This window comes from Pelobates fuscus, chromosome 13, assembly GCF_036172605.1.
Source record: "Pelobates fuscus isolate aPelFus1 chromosome 13, aPelFus1.pri, whole genome shotgun sequence".
NCBI lineage: Eukaryota > Metazoa > Chordata > Amphibia > Anura > Pelobatidae > Pelobates > Pelobates fuscus.
In genome coordinates this window covers 92,385,384-92,412,078 of record NC_086329.1, presented here as the reverse complement: position 1 = coordinate 92,412,078, position 26,695 = coordinate 92,385,384, and the positions used below count along the sequence as shown (strand labels likewise).

Below are 26,695 nucleotides of genomic sequence, written 5' to 3'. Positions count from 1 at the left end.
CGCTCACCGCACAAGCTTCAAGTGAACCACGGAGACACCACATACCTCATAGCGGACTTACAGGAGGCAGAGGCCCACCTCTCTGCCTTGGGCTTACCGGCAGACGCCATGCGGCAACACCACGCGACCCACAAGCCACACAGATGGAATCCGGCTACCTCCAAGCCCTTCGTTCCGGGTGGACCCACCCGCGCTGCACAGACTGTAGCCACCACCTGAGAGCTCCCAGGGGACTGCCAGGCCTCACTGGCCACTAATACCATTGCATTGCTTTTCTTTTTCTTTCTCATAGGTTTATTGTTTTCAGTTAGCTTTTAATTTTGTATATAGTTCTGGATGAGATTGTGTGTCTTGGGGACGAGGTCTGGGGGCTTACCCACCATGGAGGTTCCCGCTCCGGGAGGGCGACACTAGAGTAGCACGACACTACCGGTCACACCTGACCCTCACAGCCAGTAGGACCGACCGTGCCGTTTAGACGGCGGACACACACGCACCCCCAGGCCACGACGACTCTAGGCCCAACCACGAGAGGCCCGCATGGACATACATTACGTCCGCACAAATCCCCGACACCTGGGCTACATGCTTAGGGGATTGCCCCGAATCACACTTAACGCTACATAACCGCCATATGCATGTAGGATGGAGACTCCTACGGAATCCCCACATACCCCTCTCGACACTCTGAACCTAGGGCCGACACAGACACACATTTATTAGCCCTACAGGCCCTTAAAGGCGGATCACTATACGCGCGATGAGGCCTCCCATGGAAACCAAGGAGCTCAGAAATAGGACCACGTAACGTAGACAGTATCTCGCAATAGTATGTAATGTACGCTACACCTTAGGTCACTCTCATGTAGTTCTATAGTGTATATACGCCGAGTCTTGAGGTTACCGCTCAATTACCCCCGAACATCCATGAAACTATTGTGATAGCGTACCAAGAGCAGCGCTGTAAAACCGTATACCTGCACCTGTCTGCACCTTGCAGACTTCTGTTATTTTATTAATATTTTTCACGGCGTTAGCGTAAACTAGATTTGGTAGAACCATTCCATGACCAACATGACTAACTTGACTAGTAAGGTGACCCTACCGGACAAGCGGAACTAGGCCGCACTCAGTAGGGTTAAAAAACTTTCTCCTGTAACTATCGTAGGACTAGATTGTTTCATCTTTTAGAATAACTCATTCTTAAAGCAAATTATAAAAATGTGCCGGCACTCCCATGCCAGAAATGTTTATCTAATGTGTTACGTTTTTTCCTATACAACTGAAACTGTTCTGTACATTCATGTATCACAGTACGACGGCTTGTGACTGCTATTATGGCTGAACAAGCCTATTGTTATAACTTGCACAACAAAAATAAAGAAAAATAACTATAGAATACGAATGCAACATAAAAATATGTTAATTAAAACGGTGGGAATATTTTCTGCATTCATGGTATGTTTTGATTACTTTTGATCTCTTTGGTGCAGGTTGCTGGTGGGCGCCCCATGGGACGGCTCTGATGATAATCGACAGGGCGACGTATACAAATGCTCAATGGAAGCTCAGAATAATTCCTCATGTACAAAAGTCAATCTTGGTATGTTCCAGGTGGCTTTGTTTGTGAATGATATTAAATTGGGCTGAATTTAAAATATTATTGTATATTTTTAGGTAGAATAAAGGGTTTCTATTATTCCACAACTTACACCAGTTAAAAAAGACAGTCATTAATACAGGGGTGTCCAATGTTGGCCCTCCAGCAGTTGCTAAATATTTCCCATAATCCTTGCCTGACTGGCATTGGCTCAATCCGTTTCAAATACATTTTATTTTATTTTATTTACAGTTAAATGACCTTCCACTTGTGAAGAACATAGATTTTTTTTTTAACAGGCCTCAAGCCTTTCTGATTGGCTGCTTGTATTTTAGTCTTCCAAATGTGTTACTTTAAAAAAAAAAAAAAAACTCTTGTAAGGAACGAAAGGCACTTGGAAGGTTTGGTGTTTGTCAGGGTATCATCCAGGAAAGAAACATGTTGTTTGTTTGTGTTGAAAGTTTAGCCAGACTTTTAAGAGGATTTTTTAATATTTGTCATCATATTTTTAATCTCAAGTATTTTAGAAAGAGGTAGGCAGTAGTCATGAGTTTTAACGGGAAGGGAAATATGTCCAACCCCAACTTTACTGAAGAAGTAGGTGAATCATGGAATGGTATTCCAGCCGAGGTGGTAAATGCTTAGACTGATATGGGAATTGATTTGTCACGGGTTTACAGCAGATAGTAGACTGTCGTGGGGTTAAAGGGTTCACAGGCCTGTGTTTTATTTAGTACATTGCCTCTTATTGTCTTTCCTCTCGCCCCCACATGTGCTGTTTTTGGATCCCTGCTTTAAGGGGAACTTGCTCTTAGGAATGTCTCCAAGCAAATGAAAAACATGCATTTCGGCATGTCGCTGACACCGGACACACAAGGTGGATTTGTGGTAAGTGTTTTTGCTGCCAGTCAGCTATGAATAGAATTCTCTGCCATGTTGTAATACGGGCAGCCGAGAAAGGCATAAAACCTTCTAATTAAGGCATTTTATAACATAAATGACTTGTTGTGACCCGGATCAGGTAAGTTGACACTCTACATACTACAGACGACAGTTCTCATCATGCTTAGCTAGGTCATTGTGGCTCATCTGGTGTTCTGGCAGCTGGAAATTCCAATTCTCATTGTTGTTAAATTAAAGAATTAAAGAGAAACTCCATTTCAGAGGAAATAAAATGTAAACATGCATTTATATGTGTAAAAGTTTCCATAAATTAATTTGAAGAAACATACCTTAATGGACGTTGCTTTTCCCCCCAAGAATATTTTTCTCTTAGGTAAGATGTAACATGGACAGAATGAGTACAGGGATTGTCAATTATTTATTTTGTTTTGGTGTTTTTTAAAGCAAAAATTTACCCTGCACTACTATGAATTTGTAATGTTAGTCAATATTAAAACCACAAGGAGCGGGAACTGGACCGAAAGGTAGAGTTAGGTCCAACTAACGTTGCGGCATCACTGCCCTTCTCTGGCTTATAGGATATGGTCCTGTTCGGTATCGTGCTAACTGGCTTAGCTTCATAGGAGTTGCAGTGTAGGGCCAGCAGTTGACTGGTTCCATCTGACTGCGTTAGAGGTTAACGGCAGAGTTCTGCGTGGCAGGGGGATGGGGGCATTTTTGTGGTATGCTGAGTGTGTGCTGAGCTCTGCTAGGAATCGGAGCCAATATAAGCATCTCGTGACCTTATGTACTCTGGCCAAGACAGGTACAACATCCAGTGCTGTTCTTTAAAGCAGGAGGGACTGAGTCACACGTTTCTGTGTTTACTTGTACACAACCAGAATAAGTGGCTTTGTAATAGTGATATTTCAGAGTATAATATCCGTCTACTGTCCCGAGTCATGATTTTGGGCCTCTGTATTTCCATCGCTAGCTGGTCCTCTGAGCTGATGTCCTGTTTCTGGACACACTATTGGCAAATATCCAGCGAGTGCATGTTTAAGTTATTCATATGATATATGACAAATTAGATATAAAAGGGTCTATGGTTTATGCAATAAATCAAGTAATTGGGTCATTCTAGGGAAGCTGGAAATGAAAGAATGTTTTGTCACAATAATATCGCATAGACTGGAAATCAAAACGATAATGGATTTAATTTTAATTGAGGTGTAAAACTAGCTCCGGTTTTATAAGTAATAAATACATCGAGATTTCTAGATATGCCATGAAATCTAAGGCAGTTTTGAAACTATCAATTCCAAAATAAAGAAGTAAACATATGGAATCTTTTTTGCGTGGTGTAACATTAAAATAAAAACTCCTGAGGCGGGTCCTGACTGCCATATCAAACGCATATTTGTATCGCTCCTCCGAGCTTTTGCTTATTAGCATAGCATATTAACCAGCGATCGTCTACTATAATTCCACCTTCAGGTGTGGGATCCAAGCTATAGCACAAAGGTTGGTGCCATCATCCTGTTCATTATGCTAGCAGTGATGGGCGCATGTTACAGGGATTATACCTCGTGGCATTTGAGGTCTATTCTGGCGACCGAGTGAAGTTTGAATAAGTGGCCCTGTTCCCTCACCTTTGGACTGGTGGGGTTATTGCCGTCTACACGGCAGGCTATCTGCTTTTGGGAGCACCTGAGGCACCTGAGGCTTCTCTGGAGCAAAGGAAATGACCGGAAATGCAGCCCTTAGCTGGCAAAGGTATTGCAAGTAGACATGTGCATTAGTTTTCGGACAAATACGACAAATTTTCACCACTTCCTAACTCCCACCATGTCCCGCCGTCATTCTATGAGGGTCAATGTGAAGAAATCCCAAAGTTATTTCATTTATTGTACTTTTTCCATTCGGTAGCTGTAACTACCGAACACCGACCACCCCCCTTGCTCATTAACTTCAAAGAGAACAGTCGATTAAGGGCTCTCCCTGTGTGACTGCCGTTCGTATAGTCAAACGCCACGTGCAGGAGAAAACGGCGGCCATCTTGTTCACATGAAAGGAGGCAGTGGGACTTGGTCGTCGAGTGTCTGAAACTAAAATCGGACATCCGACTTCCCGAACACTGGTCAAACTGCACGAACGCCTGCTTCCTTTTCCCGAACAGCTAGGAGAGTGCTGTTCGGTAGTTTTGTTTCCACGAACCAGGGGAACAATTGCTACTATGAGCCAGGGGGAGCAGTTCATGCATTTATTCGTTTTTTTAGACTTGTCAAAATAGACCGGCCACACGGCCTAAACTTATGGAACTGTTCTGGGCAGGAGCCTCGTGTGTGGCCGGTCAACTAAGACCATAAAATTTGAAAACCCCTGAACTGATCTAGGTGATTTTGGGATATGTTGGTCACCCAGATCAGGGCTATCAGGGGATATGACATTTATGGGGATGTTATGTGTTTTAGGGTACATTTCAAGTTTTGGGGAAATTGTGGGTTTTCTGCCTGGAGATAATTCAGTTATTACTTTATCTGACCCAATTATCTCCAGGCAGAGAGGAGGAAATTATATGTTTGTACTGGGAGTGGCACAGTTTGTCACTGTATTGTTATACAGTATTGTTATTGGCTGTTCATCTGGGAGGTTCCCTTGCATGGGGACTTGCATAAAATCCAGTGTGGCACCATTAAAATCATTCCGGTTACACCCTTCATCTAGTTTCGGCTGATGTTTGGGTACCTGTCTGCTTTACTGGGAGAATCTACTTGGGAGGCTGTAATTTCGTACACCCGAACTGCGAACTATAATTACTCATGCTCTGACAGTTCGGGAGGAAATAGACGAACGGGTAGTTGTTCGTTACAACTCACTCTGCACAGGGAATTGGTACGGGTTCTACCTTGCAAGATCGGCGTTACAGAGAATGAGGATGGGACCACATTTTTTTTTGTAAATATAATTTTTATTTCGGTTCGTGCAGTTTACTTTGAGACTCGCAGGTCTCCGTGTATATTGGAGCCAGTTAACCAAGATGCAACATGCGTCAGACATGGGATAGGAGTATGGATGGGACCACATTTGATGAGCTTGCAGGTGTCTGGGCCTGTGTCCCTCAAGCCTTTTTCAGCATTGCGGGACTTTGCTATGCCTATAGTGGGTGTAGGCTGATCTTGACCTGGGTACTGGGAGTACCACTCCAACACATTGCACTTTTACGCAAGGCTACCGCTTGCACTACTCTTGTACCACCACCTCTTACAGCTTTCATTTGGGACCTAATGGTCTTCATCTGCTGTTGGATGCTATTTTAATTTATATTTATCTTCTTTTGATGATAAAAATGCTACATTGTCTAAAAATGTGCAGTTGTCACAATTCTCTAATCGAGTTAATGCTTTGTTTAACGTGTGTGTATGTGTGTATTACATGCTGATGGTTACTCTTTTGCTTTTCTGTGACTTCAAAACCAAAAACAGATACAATTTTGAGAGAGGACAAGGAAGCTGAACTTTTTGTCCAAAATAGTTGAGCTGGAAAAAATCTTTAGTTGTTTGTATAATTTGGCTGTTTTGCTCTAATTTGGTGTAATTCTCTTTTCAGTGTTACACAATTCCTGATTTAGTGAATAAATCACTACTGATTCATGGTATTCGATTTGTTTGACTGCACCAATCTATCAGCTGGATGGCAGTCTGTACCCCACTAACACCTACTTTTTTTTTTATAAATGTAGCCCATGAAGTCCCACCTAACTTCCTCTTTGCTCCACTACTGTTTTACACACTCTTGCTGAGAAAATAACCTCTCTGCCAAAACTCCCTTTACATCTCTGCAGAGAGACTAAAAATAGATATTCTCTCTTCCCACACTATAAGCAAGTTTAACATTTAATTGTTGCATTTATACAGACATGTATAATAACAGGTTTTTGAGATGCTCTGACCCAGTCGTCTAGCCATCACTATTTGGCACGTGTCAAAGTCACTCAGATCTTTTTGCTTTCCGATTTTTCCTCCTTCCAACTCATTAAATTCAAGAACTGGCTGTTCGTTTGCTGCCTAATATATCCCCCCATTGACAGGTGCCACTGTAACGATAGGAAATAAATATCACCCTTTGACTTGGTTTCTGACTGTAAATGATAAGCAAAGTTACAAAATAGCAATCCATTTATACAATTACTGGTTTTTTTTTTTTACATTCTTTATTTTTGCAGTGCAGTTATTAGGTACAAACAGGCTTGAGGTACCCCAACGGCATTCCTCGAGCTTTGTGACATATTTCACAAGTGGGGTTAAGATAGGCAGTGCACATTTTTTGTATAACAGGTACATGTGAAAACATTAAGCTTTTGTTTTAGGATATGGTTGACATCAATTTTTGAGTACCTCCTGCTAGGCTAAACGTGTATAAAACTTCACTAGTTGGGCCTGGGTGTAGGTAGGGCTAGCTAGTACCATAGTGCGGTTCCAGTATACATGTCAGGCTATCTAGGAGCGCAACAAGTTAAAAGAATGGAACATGTCGCCATCTCGCAGGTAAGAGGGGTAAGTGCTAGGCATGAGCCCTCTCACTTTGTCACAACGGTGGCATTGAGTCAAAGTTTAACCCTAGACTTTATAGTAGAGGCGTGTACGCCAAACTGCGCTCATTATCTTATGTGGGAATCGTGAGTGGTATGGACGTAAGATTTAAGTGCATTACAAGTAGAGACCATAATAAAATAGATGCCACTTTAAACGGGGGCGCATATGGCAATCGCCACAAGGGCATGGTGTGTCACAGACGGCCTCCAGCATGTCTTCAGAGCAAAAAGTAATAATTTGTATATTAAAGATTATTATACGTCGCCCTTACATAGGATATACTCTGTTGCGTTAAAATGGAGAAAACACATTAAGTATGAGCAGGGTGATGTCTATAGCTATGGTACTCTTGTGGTTAGCTGGCTTTAGATATGTAGCGACTAATGCTACTGAGCGGCGTGACCTCAATATACATGTAATAAAGGCGTTATCACCCAAAGTGGGTACAAACTGTAAACTGGCTTGGACAGGTATTTTTAGTACATCAATTCTAACCTGGAGCTTGTAACAGGCATAGTTGATTATGTAGCTATATAGTAGGCAATATAACTTGAGCTAAGACATGTATTAACAGTTCAAAATATACAATTACTGTTTTATCCCACATTTATGTGCTATATGTGTATCCAGCGTTTCAAATAAATGTTATGCTTTGTTTATTAATTTCGTTATTGAAATGAGTTTGATAGAGGAGGAGTTATACAGGGTTTTTCTTTTTTTTTTTGAGTTGCAGAATCTGCCAATTCCAGCGTTCATTCATAGCGCCACTTGGCGTCTCCGATATCAATCCATCTAAAAATTCTGCATAGATCTTTTATCTGATGTAATTGTCAATCATTATAATTTCCGTTTTCTCTTGTACAGACCTGTGCCCCTCTCTGGTCCCAGGAATGTGGGACATCCATGTACAGCACCGGAATTTGCGCCCAAGTTGATGGGTCTTTCCAGCCGACAGGGACCATTGCACCAACAGCACAAAGTGAGTAATGGAGGAACTTAAAGAATAACGACTGTGCATTTCCTGAGCAAGGAACTGGGTCTAACTTGTGTCTCTATTTTTTCATAGAATGTTCCACCTACCTTGATATTGTAATCCTTTTGGATGGGTCCAACAGTATTTATCCATGGTACGAAGTACAGAATTTCCTCCATAACATTCTCAGCAAGTTCTTTATTGGACCAGACCAGATCCAGGTCAGTTGTTACATAGAACAGGCTTCCTGAACACTCACTGATACTGAATAACCCAAAAGTGGAAAGCGCCTTAGGAAAAGCAAATGTCCATGCAAATAAAAAAAAACCTGCAATCACCTAAAGAGTAAAAAATTATCCAAAAAACAAGTGTTGTGCTATAAATTATAATTAACATCCAATGATCAAAGGAATCCTGTAAAAAAAAATAATAAACACAAGCTAGTGCAGATTATCCTTATTACAAATCTGAAATTATTAATATACACATAGGTGGGTTGCACTCACATTTACCAGAGCCCTGTCAACCCTGGCTCTAGTTGAGAAAAGCTCAGATTGAAAGGGAATGACTCCCCCCAACGCCCAGACCAAAAGACCTTTACTCGCATTAGTGTCAATCTTTATATGTAGTGGCTGCAGGAATGACAGAACCAGGAAAACCCAATGGCATAGTATAATATAATTTATATAATTATAATAATAAATTATATTAATAATAATAAAGTGGACCTGATATCTTAAGCAGATTTATGTTAATACGTGAAGAATAAAAAAAAAAACTCTGATAATCAATTATTATTATTATTAACAATATTACAGTTACCATTTATACAGCACCAACATTTTCCGCGGTGCTTCACAATTATTCTATGAAAGATGTTTAACAACAAGTATTTGACTTACAAAAATAGTATTCACAGACATAAGAGTTAAAGAACTGATCTGATAAATGTAACCTGGAAAGTTTTTGTAAGGATTCCGATCACTGCACCATCGAGCTGCCAATTCCCTTAATATCCCTCTTTTACTATCCCTTGGTTGGTTAGCTAATATTGACTCCAAATATCACTCGCAATACTGCACATTCACACATGGACTTCTTCAGCCCTGTAGTGGTTTCGGATACGTAAGCTACATAACCCATTTTTGATTACCGTTGTTTAAGTTATAAGAATTGCATGATTATCTGTTCTGAGTCTCAGACTCAGGCTTACGTTACTGATGTCTATGTATCTCTCGTCTTCTGATGTTGCCCGTTTTTGTTCTGCCTCTCGGGGGTTCATTGCCTTTTTACATTTTTGATTTTTCAATTAAAGCTGGTCACTTAACCCCTTAAGGACCAAACTTCTGGAATAAAAGGGAATCATGACATGTCACACATGTCATGTGTCCTTAAGGGGGTTAAAGGTCTGGTAATAACGAGCAGCTACACAGTACATCGTTTATTTTTTGTAGACAAACCTGCAGTTTGTGATCAATAGTTGGCATTATAGCCATACACACCAAATATTTAGAGCATATAGAAAAGAGGGACATAGGAATGTAGGCATAAATTAAGGACAATCCTTCTTAAATACTGAAATACTTGTTAGGTATGATTGATGTAAAGGTTTGTTAAGCTGTTACTAAGTGACAGATAAACATTGTATAACGTCCAGGATTGGTGGCAGGGATTAAGATTACTCTGTGTGGGCTTTTTGCTTTATAAACTTACTTGTAGACTTAGAGTTAAACAATCTGGCAATGCATGCAATCCCTTGTTGAGCCCCTGATCATAGACCATATATAGTGAAGGACACACCATCTCTCGAACCATTCCGTGGTGGAGGTGGTCACATAGTCAACACATCCTGTACGTGGTTTACATCCAGCGTGTTAATCATTTTGAGTATCCCTCAAAAGCTGATCACAGCGTATTTACATCAAGCATGCAAAACATTTCTAAAACCACAAACACAGCTGTAAAAACCAGGTGTCCTCGTGAACTCCAGTGGGACACGCACGGGATTTGGAGAAATGTGTATTTTTTTTTTTTTTAGACATTCTTTATTTATGAGAGATTTTTCAAGTAAGGAAGGGGTACAGAAAAAAGAAAAGGGAGGGAAGGGGCAGGGGAAACAAACATCAAATTGCAAAGGATGACATACATCGGCTCAGAACATCGAGCCCGGCATGGATACATAATCGAGTATAATGTTTCAGCAATGATAAAGTCACAATCAGTGTACAGCGTGTCCGCCTAAGCGGGTTATAGTTAGTAATATGGGGCACCTTCCTCAGGTGTAAAATTTATTACAGGCGCGTCTATAGCTGTCAGATGAGTCAAAGGTTGGGAATAGGAGGGGGGGGTGGCTAAGTCTGGGGACTAATCTCCGTCATAGGGACATGGATCGGGGTAGCAGGCGAGGGTAACAGGCGTCTCCTGGGGGGCCCGGAGTACGAGGTCAGGCCCGTCCCCGTGCAGTATAGGACGTCCAGGGGTACCATTGGAGGGCGCACTTGTCCGAGCGCTCCCGCAGGGACGCAGTTAGCATTTCCATCCCACGGATCTCCTCAACCTTGTCTACCCATTGCTTGTAAGTGGGTGTCACCTGGCTTTTCCAAAGCAGCGGGATAAGGCTTTTCGCAGCAGAGAGCAGGTGTATTGTGAGGGATTTTTTGTACTGTTGAATGGGCATGGATGTGTGGTGGAGGAGCATTGCCAGAGGCAAGAATGGGAGGTCTGTGTCCGTGATTTCTTTAATTTTGTCGTGTATCATGTGCCAGTATGGAGCTATGCGTGTGCAAGACCACCAAATATGAAGGGTGGTGCCCAGAGCGGAGTGACATCTCCAGCAGTCGCCAGAGGTTGTACCATGCATGTGTCTGAGCACCTCAGGGGTTCTATACCAGCGCGTGAGTAATTTGTAGCTCATCTCCTGGTATTTGGAGCTAATGGAGCATTTGTGGGTTAGGAGAAAGACTTTGCCCCACTCCTGGGCAGTCAAGTGCACGCCCGTCTCCCGTTCCCACCTGTCCGTGAACCCCAGTGTGCCCTCATTATCCGGTGTCAGTAGGCGTACGTAGAGGTGGGATACAGCGTGGTCAAGGTGTTTTCTGTCAGTGCACAATTGTTCGAAGTCGGTCAGTTGTCTGTGAATGTGGTCTTTGCCTTGAATGTTTGTGTAGTATGTCTTCACCTGGTGATAGTGGAACGCGTCTATCAGGGTCGGCTGCTGAATCGATACGACATCGGGTAACGGTTTAAGGGCCCTGTCTGCGATCCACTGATGCAGGTAAAGCCAGTCCGTCTGGTGAAAGTTTCGCATTGCCGCTGGGGTGAGACCGTCCGCGAGAGACGGGTTATGTGTGATCGGGGTCAGTGGGTTAGGTGATGTGGTGAGCCTGTGCTTGAAGCGTAGTGAGCACCATACCCTAAGGGTGGCGTCTATGAGGGGATTGTGGAGTCGGAGCTCGGAATACGTAAGGGAGCCAAGCCAGAGTCTGGCAGGGATCGTACCGCGAGATTGCTGTACCTCCATAGACACCCATCTCCTGGCACCCGTGTTCGCGTGCCAGTCCACCACCCTTTGTAGATGTGTGGCCTGGTAGTATCGTTGCACGGAAGGTAGTCCGGCCCCCCCTGCTGACTTTGGGCGTTCCAGGGTGGCTCTGCGAATGCGGGAAGCGGAGCGGTTCCATACAAAGCTACGGATGTCTCTGGCCAGTGCACGGAAGAACGTTTGTGGGATCGCGACAGGTAGTGTCGTGAAAAGATATAAAAGTCTGGGGAGGACATTCATTTTCAGGGCTTGTATGCGGCCGAACCAGGTGAGATACATTGGGGACCAACGCAATAGGTCCTTTTGGATAGTAGCGAGTAGGGGAGGAAAGTTCATCGGGTAGAGTTGTGCGAGATCCCTCGGCAGCCAAGTGCCCAGGTACCGTAGTCTATCTGGTCGCCAAGAGAAGGCGAACTCTGAGCTCAACCGATCAACCAGCTCGGTGTTATCGAGGAGAGGTAGGGCCTCTGACTTGGACATATTTAATTTCAAGTTGGAAACTCGATGAAAGTCGCGGAACGCTTTGAGGAGGTTAGGGATGGAAATTAAGGGTTGTTCCAGGAAGAACAACATGTCATCAGCATAGGCGGCAAGTTTGTGTTCTTCCGCTTCCATAGTCACCCCCGTAATACCCCCGTCCCGTCTGACCGCCTCCAGGAAAGGCTCTAGAGAGAGGGCAAACAGGAGGGGGGACAGGGGACAACCTTGCCGCGTGCCATTGCTGATGGGGAAAGGTTTCGTCAGTGCACCGTTGACGCGAATGCGTGCTGTCGGGGTCGTGTACAAAGCCGCCACCCAGTTGCGCAGCTGTGGGCCAAATCTGAAGTGGTGGAGAGTGGACGCGAGGTATGACCAATCTACCCGGTCGAACGCCTTTTCGGCATCCGTCGATAACAGGACAACCTCGCGTTTCTTGGATTTCGCGATATGGATGACGTTAAGGGCCCGGATCGTGTCGTCACGGGCTTCCCTACCCGGGATAAACCCGACCTGGTCTGGGTGGATCAGATCCGGGAGGAGCGGGGAGATCCGCAGTGCTAGCGCTTTAGCAAAGAGCTTAAGGTCCGAGTTTAGGAGCGAGATCGGGCGGTAACTCGAGCAATTAGATGGGTCTTTACCTTCCTTGGGGATTATTGTGATGGTGGCGGCTAGCGTGTCTGTCGGGAACTGCCCTCCTTCGCGAATCGAGTTCAGACCGGATAGAAGTTTAGGCAAGAGTGTGTCACTAAAAGTGCGAAGGTATGAGACCGGTAATCCGTCCGGGCCCGGTGCTTTGTGAGGCTTCATGCACTTTAGAGCGCCTTTAAGTTCGTCAAGTGTCAGGGGTAGTTCTAGGTCCTCCGATTGTTCCTGGGTGAGCGTTTTGGCTATGTGCTGGGAGAGGTAGTCGGTGATTTGACGTTGGTGTGTCTGAGATGTTTGTCCGTGAGCGGTCTGTGTCTGGTTGTATAAGTCAGCGTAGTAGGTCTGAAAGGCTTCAAGAATGCCTCCTGGGAGTCGTGTGCTACGTTGGCCGGGTGTGTTTATTTTATGAATGTGTTGCGTCCGTCTTTTTGTCTGGAGCATCCGTGCTAAAAGTCGACCACTCTTATTAGAGTGTTCATAAAAGTATCTGGCCGACTTCGACAGGGTGTGCAGCAGTCCCTGCGAAAGGTGGTCCCTAAGATCCCTCCTAGCCTCAGTCAGTTGTAGGTAGGTGTCGTCATCTAATGTCTGTTTGTGCTTGTTCTCCAAGTCAGTAACCCTGGTGGTGAGATTGGTGAAATGCTTAAGTCTATCTCTCTTACGTTGAGTGCAAATGGCGATATAGTGGCCCCTCACAACACATTTGTGTGCCTCCCAGACCGTCAGGGGTGGTGTGTCCGGGTTTTCGTTAGTGTCAAAGTATTGTGTGAGCGTCTGATGTGTGGATGCGCGGGTGACAGGGTCAGTCAGTAGGGATGCGTTCAGTTTCCATTGCCTGTCCTTTGGTTTGTAAAGTGGGGAGCTCGTGCAGACTGTAACCGGGGCGTGGTCCGAGTGGGTCGTGATTCCAATGTGCGCGTCGCGTAGGAGGGAGAGGTATTCCTGGGACATGAAAATATAGTCAATACGGCTATAATGGCGGTGGACGTGTGAGAAGTGTGTGTAGTCTCTGTCATCGGGGTGTGCGGTTCTCCAGCAGTCTACTAGTCCTAAGTTAGTCAGAGCCCTAGTAGCTGTCCGCAAGCAGTGCGGCGGGAGCGTGCATGTTCCCCGCGACGTGTCCAGGAGTGGGTCAAGTGGCATGTTCAGGTCACCAGCCACCAAAAGAAGCCCCTCCCTGAACCTGTTCAGCCTGTTTAAGGTGCGGGAAAGAAAGGTGTGCTGGCCGCGGTTAGGGGAGTATAAGCAAGCGAATGTGTACGTGTGGTCAGCTATCGTACCCTTGATAAAAATGTACCTGCCTCCCGGATCTCTTTGGGTCTCTACGTGGCAGAAGGGTGTGTTGTGTGCGAACAATATTGCTACGCCTGCTCTCTTAGAATCAGGGTGGTTGGCATAGTAAGCCAGGGGGAAACGTTTGTTTTCCAGTTTGGGAGCATTAGGACCCCGAAAGTGCGTCTCCTGCAGGAACGCCACGGACACCCTCTCCGACCAAAGACGGCGGAGCAGGTGCGAACGTTTCTCCGGTTGGTTGAGGCCCCCAGTATTATTGGACCAGTATTTAAGCAGGGCCGGGCCGAATCCCGCTCCGGCCCCCGCACGGTGGACGCCTGGGGGATGGGAGTACGCCATCCAGTAAGGGGGGGGGGGGGAGGGGGGGGGGGAGGGAGAGTAAATGCAACGTGTGAACCTTGACCGGTTGACAGCGTTCGGGAGACTGTGGGTCTGGAAAGTCTCGTAGAACTACGGTCTTATTTACAAAAAAGTTCAGTTGCGTGAGGTGCGGGGAAGGCCACCCACGGAGTCTGTGTCACGTGAGGGGATGTAATCGGCACCCATGTCCCTCGGCTCCCAATCCGCCGCGGGAGATGGCTGTCTAGATCTTTGCGTGTCCAGGGGAGTGGGGGGGGGAGAAGAAGGGGGGGGTTGCAAGTCCGTCGGTAACGTAGGGGCATCTGTCAGCACCGTGGGTTTACGTCCCTGTCCAGAGGGCGGGCGGAGGGGGAAGGCAAAGCGGGGGTGGGGGGGGGGGGGGGGGGGGGAGGGGGCTGGCCCCCAGGGCAGGCCTGCGGGGAGTGGTAGTCAGAGCCGTGTGTCATTCAAAGATACGGTTAATACAGCACAGTGTAACACAATACAATGTTGGACAGCACATGTGAACAGAACGTTATATTCTCAACATCGGCCTTTTAGCCCAAGTCATCAGCAAAACCATAACAGGGTTCGGGAAACCACAAACATTTTTCTACACAAATATAACAAGCACAGGGTATGGATCTCTTGGGTGTGCGTATGGTACTAGTTTTACGGAGAATAACAATATGAGTGTTGGCCCACAGTACCTATAGTAGGCGGCGTGCCTTGCATCCCATTAGGGCCCTGCCGCGCGTGCCTGAGGCATAGCGGGAACCTGGAAATGGGGCGCGACACGTGTGTATAGGGCGCTCAGGTGGGTTATGGCAGTAAGGGGGGGGAGGGGGTCGCCACGTGCGGCACCAAGCAATGTAGCATGTAGCTGGATAAGAAGCGAGAGCAGTGCAGTACCGGCCCCAGTTGCATATGATGCCGCGGGCGGCACGTGTGGTATAATTTAGGCGTATCGGCTATATAGAAAGGGCATATGAATGGCGGTGGTGTACCCATTACGCAAGGGAGACCAGCACCCGTCACCCCGGCCCATGTGCGAGCTATCCTATTATACAGGGAGTGGCCGTGCAGTAGCGCAGCAGGGGGTGACAGCATAGTAGGCGTATTCAAGAACAACGTATGTCATGGAAAACGCAACGGCACCCATGTCAACTTTGAAATACACGTTATTAATTAAACATTTGCGAAATAAAGCATCACAAACCGTTAGACATACAAGTACAACAGTCCAGTTATCGAAGCCTCTCTGGGGAACGTGTGAATGGAGGCAAAGGAAGTGGCCAACAATATAAGTACAATTTAACACGACCTACATCGGGCAGTGTGGTGCCGCACCTACGTCAGCTGTTTAATCCTCGCTAGGTGGGCGGCAAGTACTGGGGCATTAAGTGCCGCGGGCTAAACACCACGACATCTCTAAGACGGGAATCAATGGGGCGGGTCAACATGTGGAATACAGTGCAATGCATTACAAGATATATGAACCAGTAAGGTGGCACGTTAATTATCGTTAGCTATGGGATATGCGCCAGGGGTGTTGTCTGAAAACAAGTTAAGCATGTCATGGGAAAACAAAGTTGAAAACAATGGATATAGGCAAGAAGCATTACACGTGGGGAGTCGTACCTCAATACCTTGCCCCCTGGGTGTGTCAACCTGCCAGGCCCGGGTACGACTAAGAGCCAGCACTACATGAGGTTGGGCAGCCCAAACCCGCCTCCCAAACAGTCCAACGCATCACAGCCCACCCAGTACTGTCCGTGACCCCCCAAAAAACCCCCCCACCCAAAGTGCAGCTCTAAGTCTTAAGCCCTGCAATGAGCTAGTGATAGTGCCCCACTAACCTGCGGTCAACTTCACAGTGTCCACCTAGTACAGGATGAGGTCGGCAATCAGCAAAGTCAGAGGGACAGGTGTGGTACCTTTATAAGGGCTAGGTAGCGTAGGGTGAGGTCCATGGTTCTAGGCAAAGGTGGTCGGTAGTGGCGTCACCAGGTGTTATTCTTCTGGGCCGGCAGGGCCTCCACGTCGTTGCGGAAGGGGGGCAACACGGTCGCCCGACAGGTTCTCGGCCGCTGGGTGGGGTCCAGTCGGACGTGCAGGCGGATACTCAAGAATCCAGTTAGGAACGTGGACATGTGGCAGTCCAGCGGACTGGAGGAATCTGGCGACGTCGTTGGGCCAGCGCAGCGAGTGCCAACGGTTCTCGATCTTGGCTTGTAGGCTGAATGGGAAGCCCCATTTATAGGGAATCCGCTTCTCCGTTAGCATGGTCGTGAGCGGTTTCAGCGCTCTGCGGGCATCTAGCGTGAGAGGCGACAGGTCTTGGAAGAGCATGACCTGGGAGTCCATATATGTGAGCGTGCGTCGGGCCCTGGCCGCTCTCATTATGGCGTCCTTGAGCTGGAACGAAGTGAGGCAGCAAATCAGGTCCCTGGGCTGGCCATCTCTTCTAGGGCCTCGGAGCGCTCTATGTGCGCGTTCCATGGAAATATCAGGGGGTGCGTCTTCTCCTAGCAGGTACAAGAAAAGGCCCGTCAGCAGTTCCCGTGGGGACTCATTGTCGGCTTCAGGGAGGCCCCGTACTCGTATGTTATTGCGGCGGCCTCTGTTGTCCAGGTCCTCGACCTGTCTGCGCATCTCAAGAAGTATATTCCCCTGTCTCGCCGTAGCTAGGTCTGTGGCCTGCTGGTATTGCACAGTTTGGAGGCGAGTCTCTTCCAGGTCATCCACCCTCTGCTCCAGGGCCGTCAGGTCCCTGCGCACCGCGGCTACCTCTTCCCGGATGACGGTACGCAGCTCCGCGACCAGGGCCGTCTTGTCACTTCGTGTGAGCATGTTGGCCGATATAGCCGCTATGTCCAGCGACATTTGGGACAGCGCAGCTGCGCCGGGTGTGTCACTCGCGGAGCCCGCCAGGCTGCTGGTGCTCGGGGAGGTGGGCGCCATCTTGTCCGTGCCGCGTGTATCTCTGAGGTGCTGAGGTGTGGACAGAAATTCGTCCATCGGACCGGGTCTAAGGGTGGTGTGGGGTGTAGGAGGAGGTCTCGGGGTCGTCATACGTTTGGTTCTCCCCATGTGGACCGCAAATTTCGCTCAGGGTCTGGGTTTAGGCGGATCGGGGCCCGGGAGCAAGTGCAGCGTGCGACCTACTCCATGTGCAGTCAAGCCACGCCCCCAGAAATGTGTATTTTAATGTATTATTTGAATGGTTCTTGTAACTTAAGCATGTAAAAAAATGGACGCATTCAACCAGGGGCACAATAATAATAATAAAACATAGTACATAAATACAGTCAATAGTATCGAATAAAACACAGTGAAACAGAGTAATAGGTTAGCTTTGATGGGGGATGGCTATTTGGAAACCCATTTTGTAAGCCTGATACTTGTAAAGTACATACCAAAAGAGTAGTGGTGGTGAAAAAGTGTGGATGAAATCCCCTTCCACCTGAAGTAAGTGGATAGTTAAAGGAGCACTATAGTGCCAGAAAAGAAAACTCGTTTTCCTCGCGCTATAGGGTCATTAGGTCCCCACAACCCTCAGGGCCCCCCTCCCGCTGGGCTGAAGGGGTTAAAACCCCTTTTTCTGCTGGCCCAGATTTAGTGGCCCAGACTTTATTAATGGATTGAGTGCAGTTCCATTTTTGTTTTTTGGCACATTGGCTTTCTTTGTTGGCATCCCTGTTTACTGCTTCCTCCGACTCTAGTCTGGCTTCCCTGCCTTTTGGAATCCTCCGCCTGTTTTGTGTCTTTGCCTTTATTAGCTTACACCTTGCGGTGTCTTTCTTTCATGCTAAGCCCAGCCACTCTAAGGTCTGGTAATATGTATTTCTATCCCTGATCAACATCTGCCGTTAGGGATCCGAAAACTTACACAAAAGACATAATCAGGGATGCTGATTTTCTAAGCCTTTACAATTATTGTTTGATAGTTTTTTTTCACTGGTGTGAATAGTGGTCTCTCTCTGATGAAGCCATACATTTATAGAATGACGAGGGAATGAATTCATATTTTGATAGGCTTATTTTCCATGCTTTGATAACTGAATTGATTAATTTTCATACGTTTCATGTCTCTGGCCAGGTAGGGGTCCTTCAGTATGGGGAGGTAGCAGTCCATGAGTGGTCATTGAAAGACTATGCAACTTCACGAGAAGTCTTGAAAGCGGCCAAAAATATCAGTCGACAGGAAGGACGCGAAACGCGTACAGCATTCGCTATTCACAAGGCCTGGTGAGTCAGTCAGTGATAACTAAATTATTCTTGTATACAACAAATGTCTCTTTTTTTTTTAGAGTTTTCAGAGTGGTAAAGAGTAAAAGAGAAATGTAACATTTGAACGAGTCCTGACACATTCAAATTCAGCAACTTGCCTGTAACAAAAAATAGTCTCTAAAATGTCGTTATGAATTGTAACTCAACGCACCATGGAAACTGCTATTCTTTTTATAAATTTGCTGCAGAATTTATCGTTACATAAAACCCCTTTTGTGAAAATTGAACGTGCATGTATTCATGACGTCCCACCACATTTTTCCCGTCGTCGACCAAATAAGTAATATGTTCACCAAGGTAAATATACACTAAATCTTCTTTTTCTAGCACTGAAGCTTTTAGCCCCGAGCGTGGTGGAAGAGAAGACGCCACTAGACTCCTCATTGTTGTGACGGATGGAGAATCTCATGATGGAGATGAACTCCCTTTAGCTTTGTCAGAGTGTGAGAAGCGTCACATCACTCGATACGCCATTGCTGTAAGTGTCGTCGTTGAAATGATGTTCCTATAAAAAGCTATCACTGCAATATTTTTTACAAGATGAATAATTTTAAATTGATATTTTAAATAGAGAAAAGTCAATACTGAAAATAAAGTAAAAGGACTTGGTGTTATACTATGTATCTCTTCACCAGGTTTTGGGGTATTATATGAGAAGACAGAAGGACCCGGATTCATTTATCAATGAGATTAAGTACATCGCCAGCGATCCGGATGAAAAGTATTTTTTCAATGTCACCGATGAAGCTGCGCTAAATGACATCGTAGATGCTTTAGGAGACCGGATTTACAGTTTAGAAGGTATCAGAAATCGGCATAGTTGGGAGGCCTGATCACAACCAAAAAGTTGATAACTAGAGATATTTTTTATTATTAACTAGTTATAACATTGTTCAAAAATAGGAAAAAGTGTTGACATTTTTTTAATGTTAAGTTTTGAGCAGCGAGTGGATGTCAGCAAAAGGCACTCTGGGTCTTTTTAAACCAGATCACATTTTTTGTTCTTTTAGTCCATTAAGCATAAAAAGTCAACGTTTCAGCTCACAACAGGAACCTTCATCGGGACCTTAAAAAGAAAACATGAAAATAAATGCTGTTTATAGACAGAGAAATCAAGTGTACCCCTAATTGCTGTTACGAGCACATCTTCCTGCATCATTCACGCATGTGTGTGAATAAGCTCCTCCCCCATGAGCGATCATGTGATCGATAATTCCGTTTGCCATTACAACAAGTGAAGCTGCGTCCCAGAGCACTACGCTCCTGTATCGTAAACATAAGCAGTATTACCCTGGTGGCAGTGCACAAAACATGCGTAAATGTTTCAACTACTTAAATCAAAAATATGTGCAAAGGTTAGGATGCTGTGTTGTATTCAAAAGTAATTTGTGATTTAAAGCGAAAGAATGAGGAGTCATTTTTTCATGTTATACAAAACTATATGTATATAAGGTCTCAAAAAAACACAGTGTGGATGTGACACATAAAACAGATAAGTGAGTAAAAAAAAGTAAAACACATTTTCCAACGTTTATACCTGTATAGTCTATATTAACAACAATGAATGGTAAAATATTGTAAACTAAGGCATTATTCTAAATAGGAAACCAATGCACAAAAATGAGTAAAAAGTCAATATGGAAACGTATAGTGAAGTATCACACCTGCTGGCACACCCCACTCACACAAACGCACGAGAGAGGCGCCAAAACTTTAAATGCCCTAGAACCCTGACATACATATCAGGCATAAAATGCGCTCTTTGACAGTTCACACACACCACCGCATCCCCCCCCGTAACGCCCCAGGGTACAGGGGTAGAAACTACAGGGGCACAAACGGGACACCACCCGACTATAGACTCCCGTAGCCCTCGACTTGCCTCACATGGCAACCGACAACCCCACACTACCATAGCCAACGCAGCACGACCCATTACTTGCTCATCGGACAGGCAGCTTACACAGTTGTAACATAGGACAACATAATAGAGCAGCACCTCCATGACATAACCCAAACAAATATAACAAACGACTACAGACAAGCTTAACCCTGAGCTCCCAATAGAACCACACACGACATGGAGGTATGATACGAACACATAGGTCACCCCGTTATAACCACACAGACAACCACCTTAACAAAATGTGCAAATATACAGAATGCCATAGCAGATGTTTAACTGTTATTATTTGACCACATGGAAGTGGCGCCTACGAATGTTATGTTTTACGCAACAAGCACCAAAAATAAAGAGTTAAAAAAAAAAAGTCAGGATGGATGAACTAAAGTGTTAGATATAGATAGAATCTATGACAAAAGCACAAAAAAGTGGAAGATTCAATAAATCAAATTTCAGATAAGTTTTTTTTTTTTAATACATAAAGGTTATAAAAAAAACAACAAAAAAAACTATAATTCTACATTCAACATAATTATTTAAAAGATTTTGTCCAAAAAAGGGAAGCTCCCATATCAGGAACATTTATGGGTGCAGCTATGGCCCCCATGTCTGCAAATGCATACATGTTACAGTTTGAAAGGAAATATATTTTGGAGAAATACAGTGACATGATTGCGGGATGCTTTTGCTACGTCAACGATGTGTTCATTTTTTGGAAAGGTGGTGAAGAGAAAGCAATGCGGTTTGTCGATTACATCAATGGATTACTCGCACCAATTAAAAACATATCACAAAATAATCGAACAATTATACAATATTTGGATGTGGAAATTTCCTTACCGGAAGGAAAATTGGAATATAGTTTGTATTGGATCGGAATACGATTTTGCACTATTCTAGTGCCCACCTACAACATACAATAATTTCCAAGTCAATCATAGCAGGGTGCAACTCGGGATGATGTACAATACATTTCTGGCAAGAAGATATAAACAACGAGATCTTGAAATGGCAATGGAAAAAGCTGTAAACCCAGCGCCCTGGTCCTCTCCGATGGAATCCAGCCGGGGTCACGACTATAGGCCCAAAAGGAGCCCTGGCTGACGGTCTCTTGGGGAACACAGGGGGGGGAGGAAGAGGGTGAAGGGGACCGTTGATGTACCCAGATTGGGACGGAAGGTTTCGAGATACGATTCTTATTGGTATCAGTACTAGTTACTAGCACCACCCCTAGGGCCAAATTCATCTTAATACTTTAACTAACAATCCAACCCACGGTGTCATAGACCTGCATTACCACTTCAGGTGCCCTGTCTTTCTGTATGTTTTATTAGGTGGAAAATTCTAGATAATTCAGGTGCCCCCTTTTTACCGCCCAAAGGAGTATAATAATCGCCGATTTAATATTTTATGTTTTTTGCGATTTTATTTTTTTTATATGTTTTATATATGAAATCTCAGACAGTATCTATTCATATTTATGCTCTGATGCATAGCTCAGCAGTCTTTATTTTACTAAAGGACATACTACTGTATCAATTGTATGTTTGAACAACTCGAACAATGATATGGATCATGTGAAATGGGCTTCTGCGTAAGCTTCAACTCAACCGCTATGTCTTTAGTAACATCTGTCGATGAAAAATAAAGAATTGAAAAACATATATATATATATATATGTAAAAATGTTTGATAAGTTTTGGCTTGATACAAGATTATTTTCTTGCATATGTTCCTTAAATTGGCTTTCAAAATACAGTGTTGATATGTCCATAGAGCGGTTAGAAATGGGAGTTACCCTTGTTTTTGGACAAAATCTTCTAAAACATTGTTTGAGGGGAATTTTTATTTTTTTTGTGCTTTTGTTATAGATACTTTCTATATCTAACACATTCCTTCTTCCATCCTGACCGTTTTACTTATATTTGTCATTTGGTATCCTATTTGGAATAATGCCTTTGTTTACAATATTTTACCATTTATTGTTCTTAATATAGACTGTATATGTATTGCTTGTTATCAGATCTATTTCACTTTTTATTTTACTTACTTTTGTTTTATGTGTCACACTAGCATTTCGGTTTGTTTTTTTAGACCGTATGTGCATATAGTTTTGCACAACGTAAACAAATCACACGTTATTCTTGCACTTTAAGTCACCTGTTACTTTATAAGTGCAAAATACTTAAGTGCACAACCTCCTAATCTTGACACATATTTTTGCTTGAAGTATTTGAAACATTTACACATGTTTTGTGCACCTTGTTAAGTGTTCTTTCATAGCAAGACCACTTAATGTTATCTCACATATATATTATTATTATTATTATAGCCAAATTTACCACCCTAACTCCTCCCACAGTTTTTACACTACATAGACAAAAATATACCAAAACGTGCAGATTGTTCCCGATCGGATTGCTATTACTTTGTGGAACGTTTCACCAAATGGTTCACGGAATGTCGTCGTTCTTGTGGCGAAATTTGTCCCATAGGAATGAATGGCAAAGCTAGAGTGGGAGCTGGCAAAAGCTGAAAAATCAGGACATGATTTCTAAACTGCCACCACTCCCTCATTTTCAGGCCCACCTACACAAATCTTATATCAAAACGTTCAGCTATCCCTGCTGCCACTAAAGATGTTAAGCCATAGTCCTTATAGTTTTCACAATATGACCATTTGTTTGCAACTCACGCCGTCCATTGACATTCATTGAAACTCCACTCTAGATAGCTCAAACTTGAAGGGCAATATCTAAACTGCGACTGTGCCTTCATTTTTAATATTTCAGAGAGATACTATGCATCAAAATGTAGGTCTGGGTCTTGTGATTCTCACAATATAAAGCATTTTACTGTAGGGTGTATAGTTTTTAAAATACGACCGTTTGAAGATGGCAACCGCCAAAATACTCTGACCTGTGCCAGTCATAGACAGGGCCTTTTGTACACCTGCTAATGTTTTTATGAATGTATGTTTTAATGTAACTGTGAAGCACTTTGGGCAACAACGTTGCAATTAAATGTGCTATATGAATAAATAACAGTTACTCCGCCCACTCCAGTTTTAGACTACTGGTGGAGGCAAGAACACTTCACACAATTTCCCCAGAAATTGTAGCTTTTCTAGTTAATACTTGTAATGATTATGATAAAGAAGCATAGTGCTCCTCGATGCGGCTTCATTTGTTTCCATGGCAACCAAATTTGCCGGTCAGATTCGCGCACGGTGCTGGAAGATGTGTTCGTAACGGCACTTAGGAGGTAAGTTTGATTCCTCTGTCTATAAATTGTGTTATATTTGTTATGTTTACTGTTTGATGTCCTAATGAAAGTTCCTTTTCCGAACTGAAACATCGACTTTTTATGCTTGAGGGAATTAAGGAACCACAAAAGCGATCTGCATTAAAATACGCAGAGTGCCGTTATGGAATGGTAAAAATTGTGTGTATATAGCTTCAGACCTGAGGAAGAGAGGAAAACTCTCGAAAGCTTGTCTTTGAAATACTAGGTTATATTGGCATCTTGACTAATACAGCTAATCCAATCTACACTATATGTATATATTTATAAATCCCTTTAAATCTTTATTTATTTGTAATAGAAAAGCAACAGGCATTCAGTTCTGAAATATTCACAGTCCTTTTTTTACCCAATATAAACCGATGTATCTAATTTCATCCAAGAATTGAATAAGTGCCAGACCGTATGATACAGTTTAGTAACAAGGTCTCTGTAAAAATATAGATCAGCACACAAAGTAACCACAGTGCCAAAATTATCATTTGTTTCTATCAAAAGCACAAATTAGTGGGTTCCTCTAAGAAAATGTGACTTGAAAGAACTAAATAAAGAGCGCTTTTATTTGACAAAAGGGAACCATATGCTTCTCTGTATACTACATTTACCCCTCCCAGAATGCACTTTTTTTGTGGTTTATGATGTAAACATATCTGGTCTTGCTTATAGTGATGCAAATATTACATAAAGGGTTTACTGGGTTGTAAATAATTCCGAATTTGTTTATAGTCTTATAAATAAAACTGCAGATTGTAAACTATGATGTCATTTGAGTTACATACCATGTATACCGTAGAGCGCATATTTTAGCTCCAGTTATTGCAAAGAAATCACAATGCCCAGTAAATACTGAAGCAGAGATATTTGAGCTGAATACCTATATATATGTATATATATATATGTGTTTTTTCCCCACAGGAACGTATGGATTTAATGAAAGTTCTTTTGAACTGGAGATGTCACAAATAGGTTTTTCCATCCATGTACTGGAGGTGAGCTGCGAGGAGTTCTATTTTATAGATTGATTAAACAGACGCTTGTGAAATTTCTGTTTGTGTATATGCTTGCGTCTAGTGTCCCCCAAAACAATGTATTTCCCGACAGTTATACCCAAGAGCCATACATCCCCGCATAGCTCTGGTGTAGGGGGGGTAAGTTGTTCAAAAAGAGCTTGGATTGGAGCTGTCTAGCGTAACTGGTAAAAGTTTAGCCAGGCCTCAACCATCCTCCAATCTGACACAGAGTTCCAGACTGTTGGTTACTAATTCCCGGTCTCCATTAATGGCTTCTTGAAACCCTGTGTAAGGAAGCTCCATCAAGTCCCTAGTGTTTTTGGACGCAGTGGTGTACCTACCATGGTTGCGACCCCGTCTGGATACCTTCTGTACCGGTTCATAGCCGCACCAGCTCGGGTCCGCAGCACCCGGGTGTCTGGCAGGAGGGGAGAGCTACGCTCTATGGTTATTTAGTTACTCCAATAGCCATTAGCGGGATTCCCACCTGCCATGTCAAAGCAAAACTCTTAGGTGGGTCCTACTCTGACCATTCACCTTGCTTTCTTGAGCTTCTGGCAAAGATATCTCTAATGAGACAGGGTATTCTTATAAACCCCTACATGCTTATTAACTCTTAATAAGAACGGTATATTGCAGGTGTAGGCAACCTTTTAACAGCACTGTACCAAAATAAGATTGTGATGTCCCATTGCGTGACGGTCCTATATTTTTTAAATTGAGGGGTGTTTGCTGCCGTATTCTGCTTGTGTTATTTATACTGCAGTTGCTTTGTATCGTATTTGTCCGTATACGAGCTGTTATATTGTATATGTTCACAAGTAGTTTGTGGTGTTGTGTATAATACCTATGAATGTGGGCTGTGTATTGGGGCTGCTTGTGGAATTGTGTGTGTGGATGGGTTGTCCAGGTACAGGTCAAGGACAGGAGTTGCAACAGCCGCTGCAGGCTGCTCTACTACAGTGTGGACTCCTATTTACAAGTGCGGGGAGGAAGTGATCGGAGATCACTTCCTCTGCGTGCTGTAATGCATAAATTGAGGATTGTCCTTCACCACATTTTTGTATTAGCAGATATCTGAAGTTTCACTGGGACTCCTGATAGGCCATAGCCTGTTTGACTCTAGCAGCCTTGAGTGCCGTGCATGGCAAACGTGCCATAAGTTGCCTACCCCTGGTATATTGAATCTTGTCACTTTATAAAGAGAATGTACTCCATTGAAATGTTGTCATTAAAGAAAGAAAATAACACTATATGTACTATAAGTTTTGTCACACACCGTATGAAAGAGATGTCCCGGTGTAGAGGTGTTGTCTCTATGTGATTTGTTGTCTATTTCTGTCTCATGGAGTGTTCTCTGTTTTTCTCTGCCCAGGATGGGATTCTGTTTGGAACTGTGGGAGCTTATGATTGGGATGGGGGGGTGTTAAAGGAATCCATGCAGGGGAACATTATGCCCCCTCGTGCTGCCTTTGAGAAGGAATTCCCGGTGAAGATGAAGAATCATGCTGCTTACCTGGGTAATGCTCAACTAATGAATTCACCCCTTATCTCACCAAAATCTGTACATTAAGATGCAGTACTAAGACTTTCATTGACAGAAAGAGAGCGAGAGAGCCTGTGTGTGCGTGCGTGCGTGCGCGCGCGCACACACTTGTATATATAAGGTCCAGCACCCTCACTCAATCACTAAACTGCAATATATATATATATACAGCGTCTTACAAAAGTGAGTACACCCCTCACATTTTTGTAAATATTTTCTTATATCTTTTCATGTGACAACGCTGACGAAATGTAAAGTAGTAAGTGTACAGCCTGTATAACAGTGTAAATTT

The 26,695-nt window shown here is 44.0% G+C and overlaps 2 protein-coding genes across 2 annotated transcripts in view; one reads left to right on the top strand and one right to left on the bottom strand.

Annotated features, from left to right (window-relative positions):
- ITGA10 (integrin subunit alpha 10) overlaps positions 1-26,695 on the top strand; it is an 85,123-nt gene that overhangs the window by 31,055 nt on the left and 27,373 nt on the right. The window contains exons 3-11 of the mRNA XM_063439529.1: positions 1,494-1,603; positions 2,400-2,488; positions 7,942-8,056; positions 8,144-8,271; positions 18,451-18,599; positions 18,969-19,119; positions 19,277-19,442; positions 24,763-24,836; positions 26,233-26,377. Of these exons, the coding sequence (XP_063295599.1) occupies positions 1,494-1,603; positions 2,400-2,488; positions 7,942-8,056; positions 8,144-8,271; positions 18,451-18,599; positions 18,969-19,119; positions 19,277-19,442; positions 24,763-24,836; positions 26,233-26,377 (1,127 nt within the window). The remainder of the gene's footprint in view (positions 1-1,493; positions 1,604-2,399; positions 2,489-7,941; positions 8,057-8,143; positions 8,272-18,450; positions 18,600-18,968; positions 19,120-19,276; positions 19,443-24,762; positions 24,837-26,232; positions 26,378-26,695) is intronic.
- ARHGEF2 (Rho/Rac guanine nucleotide exchange factor 2) overlaps positions 5,346-26,695 on the bottom strand; it is a 602,646-nt gene continuing 581,296 nt past the window's right edge. Inside the window, exon 30 of the mRNA XM_063439527.1 lies at positions 5,346-5,356. The gene's annotated coding sequence lies outside the window, so the exon portion shown is untranslated. The remainder of the gene's footprint in view (positions 5,357-26,695) is intronic.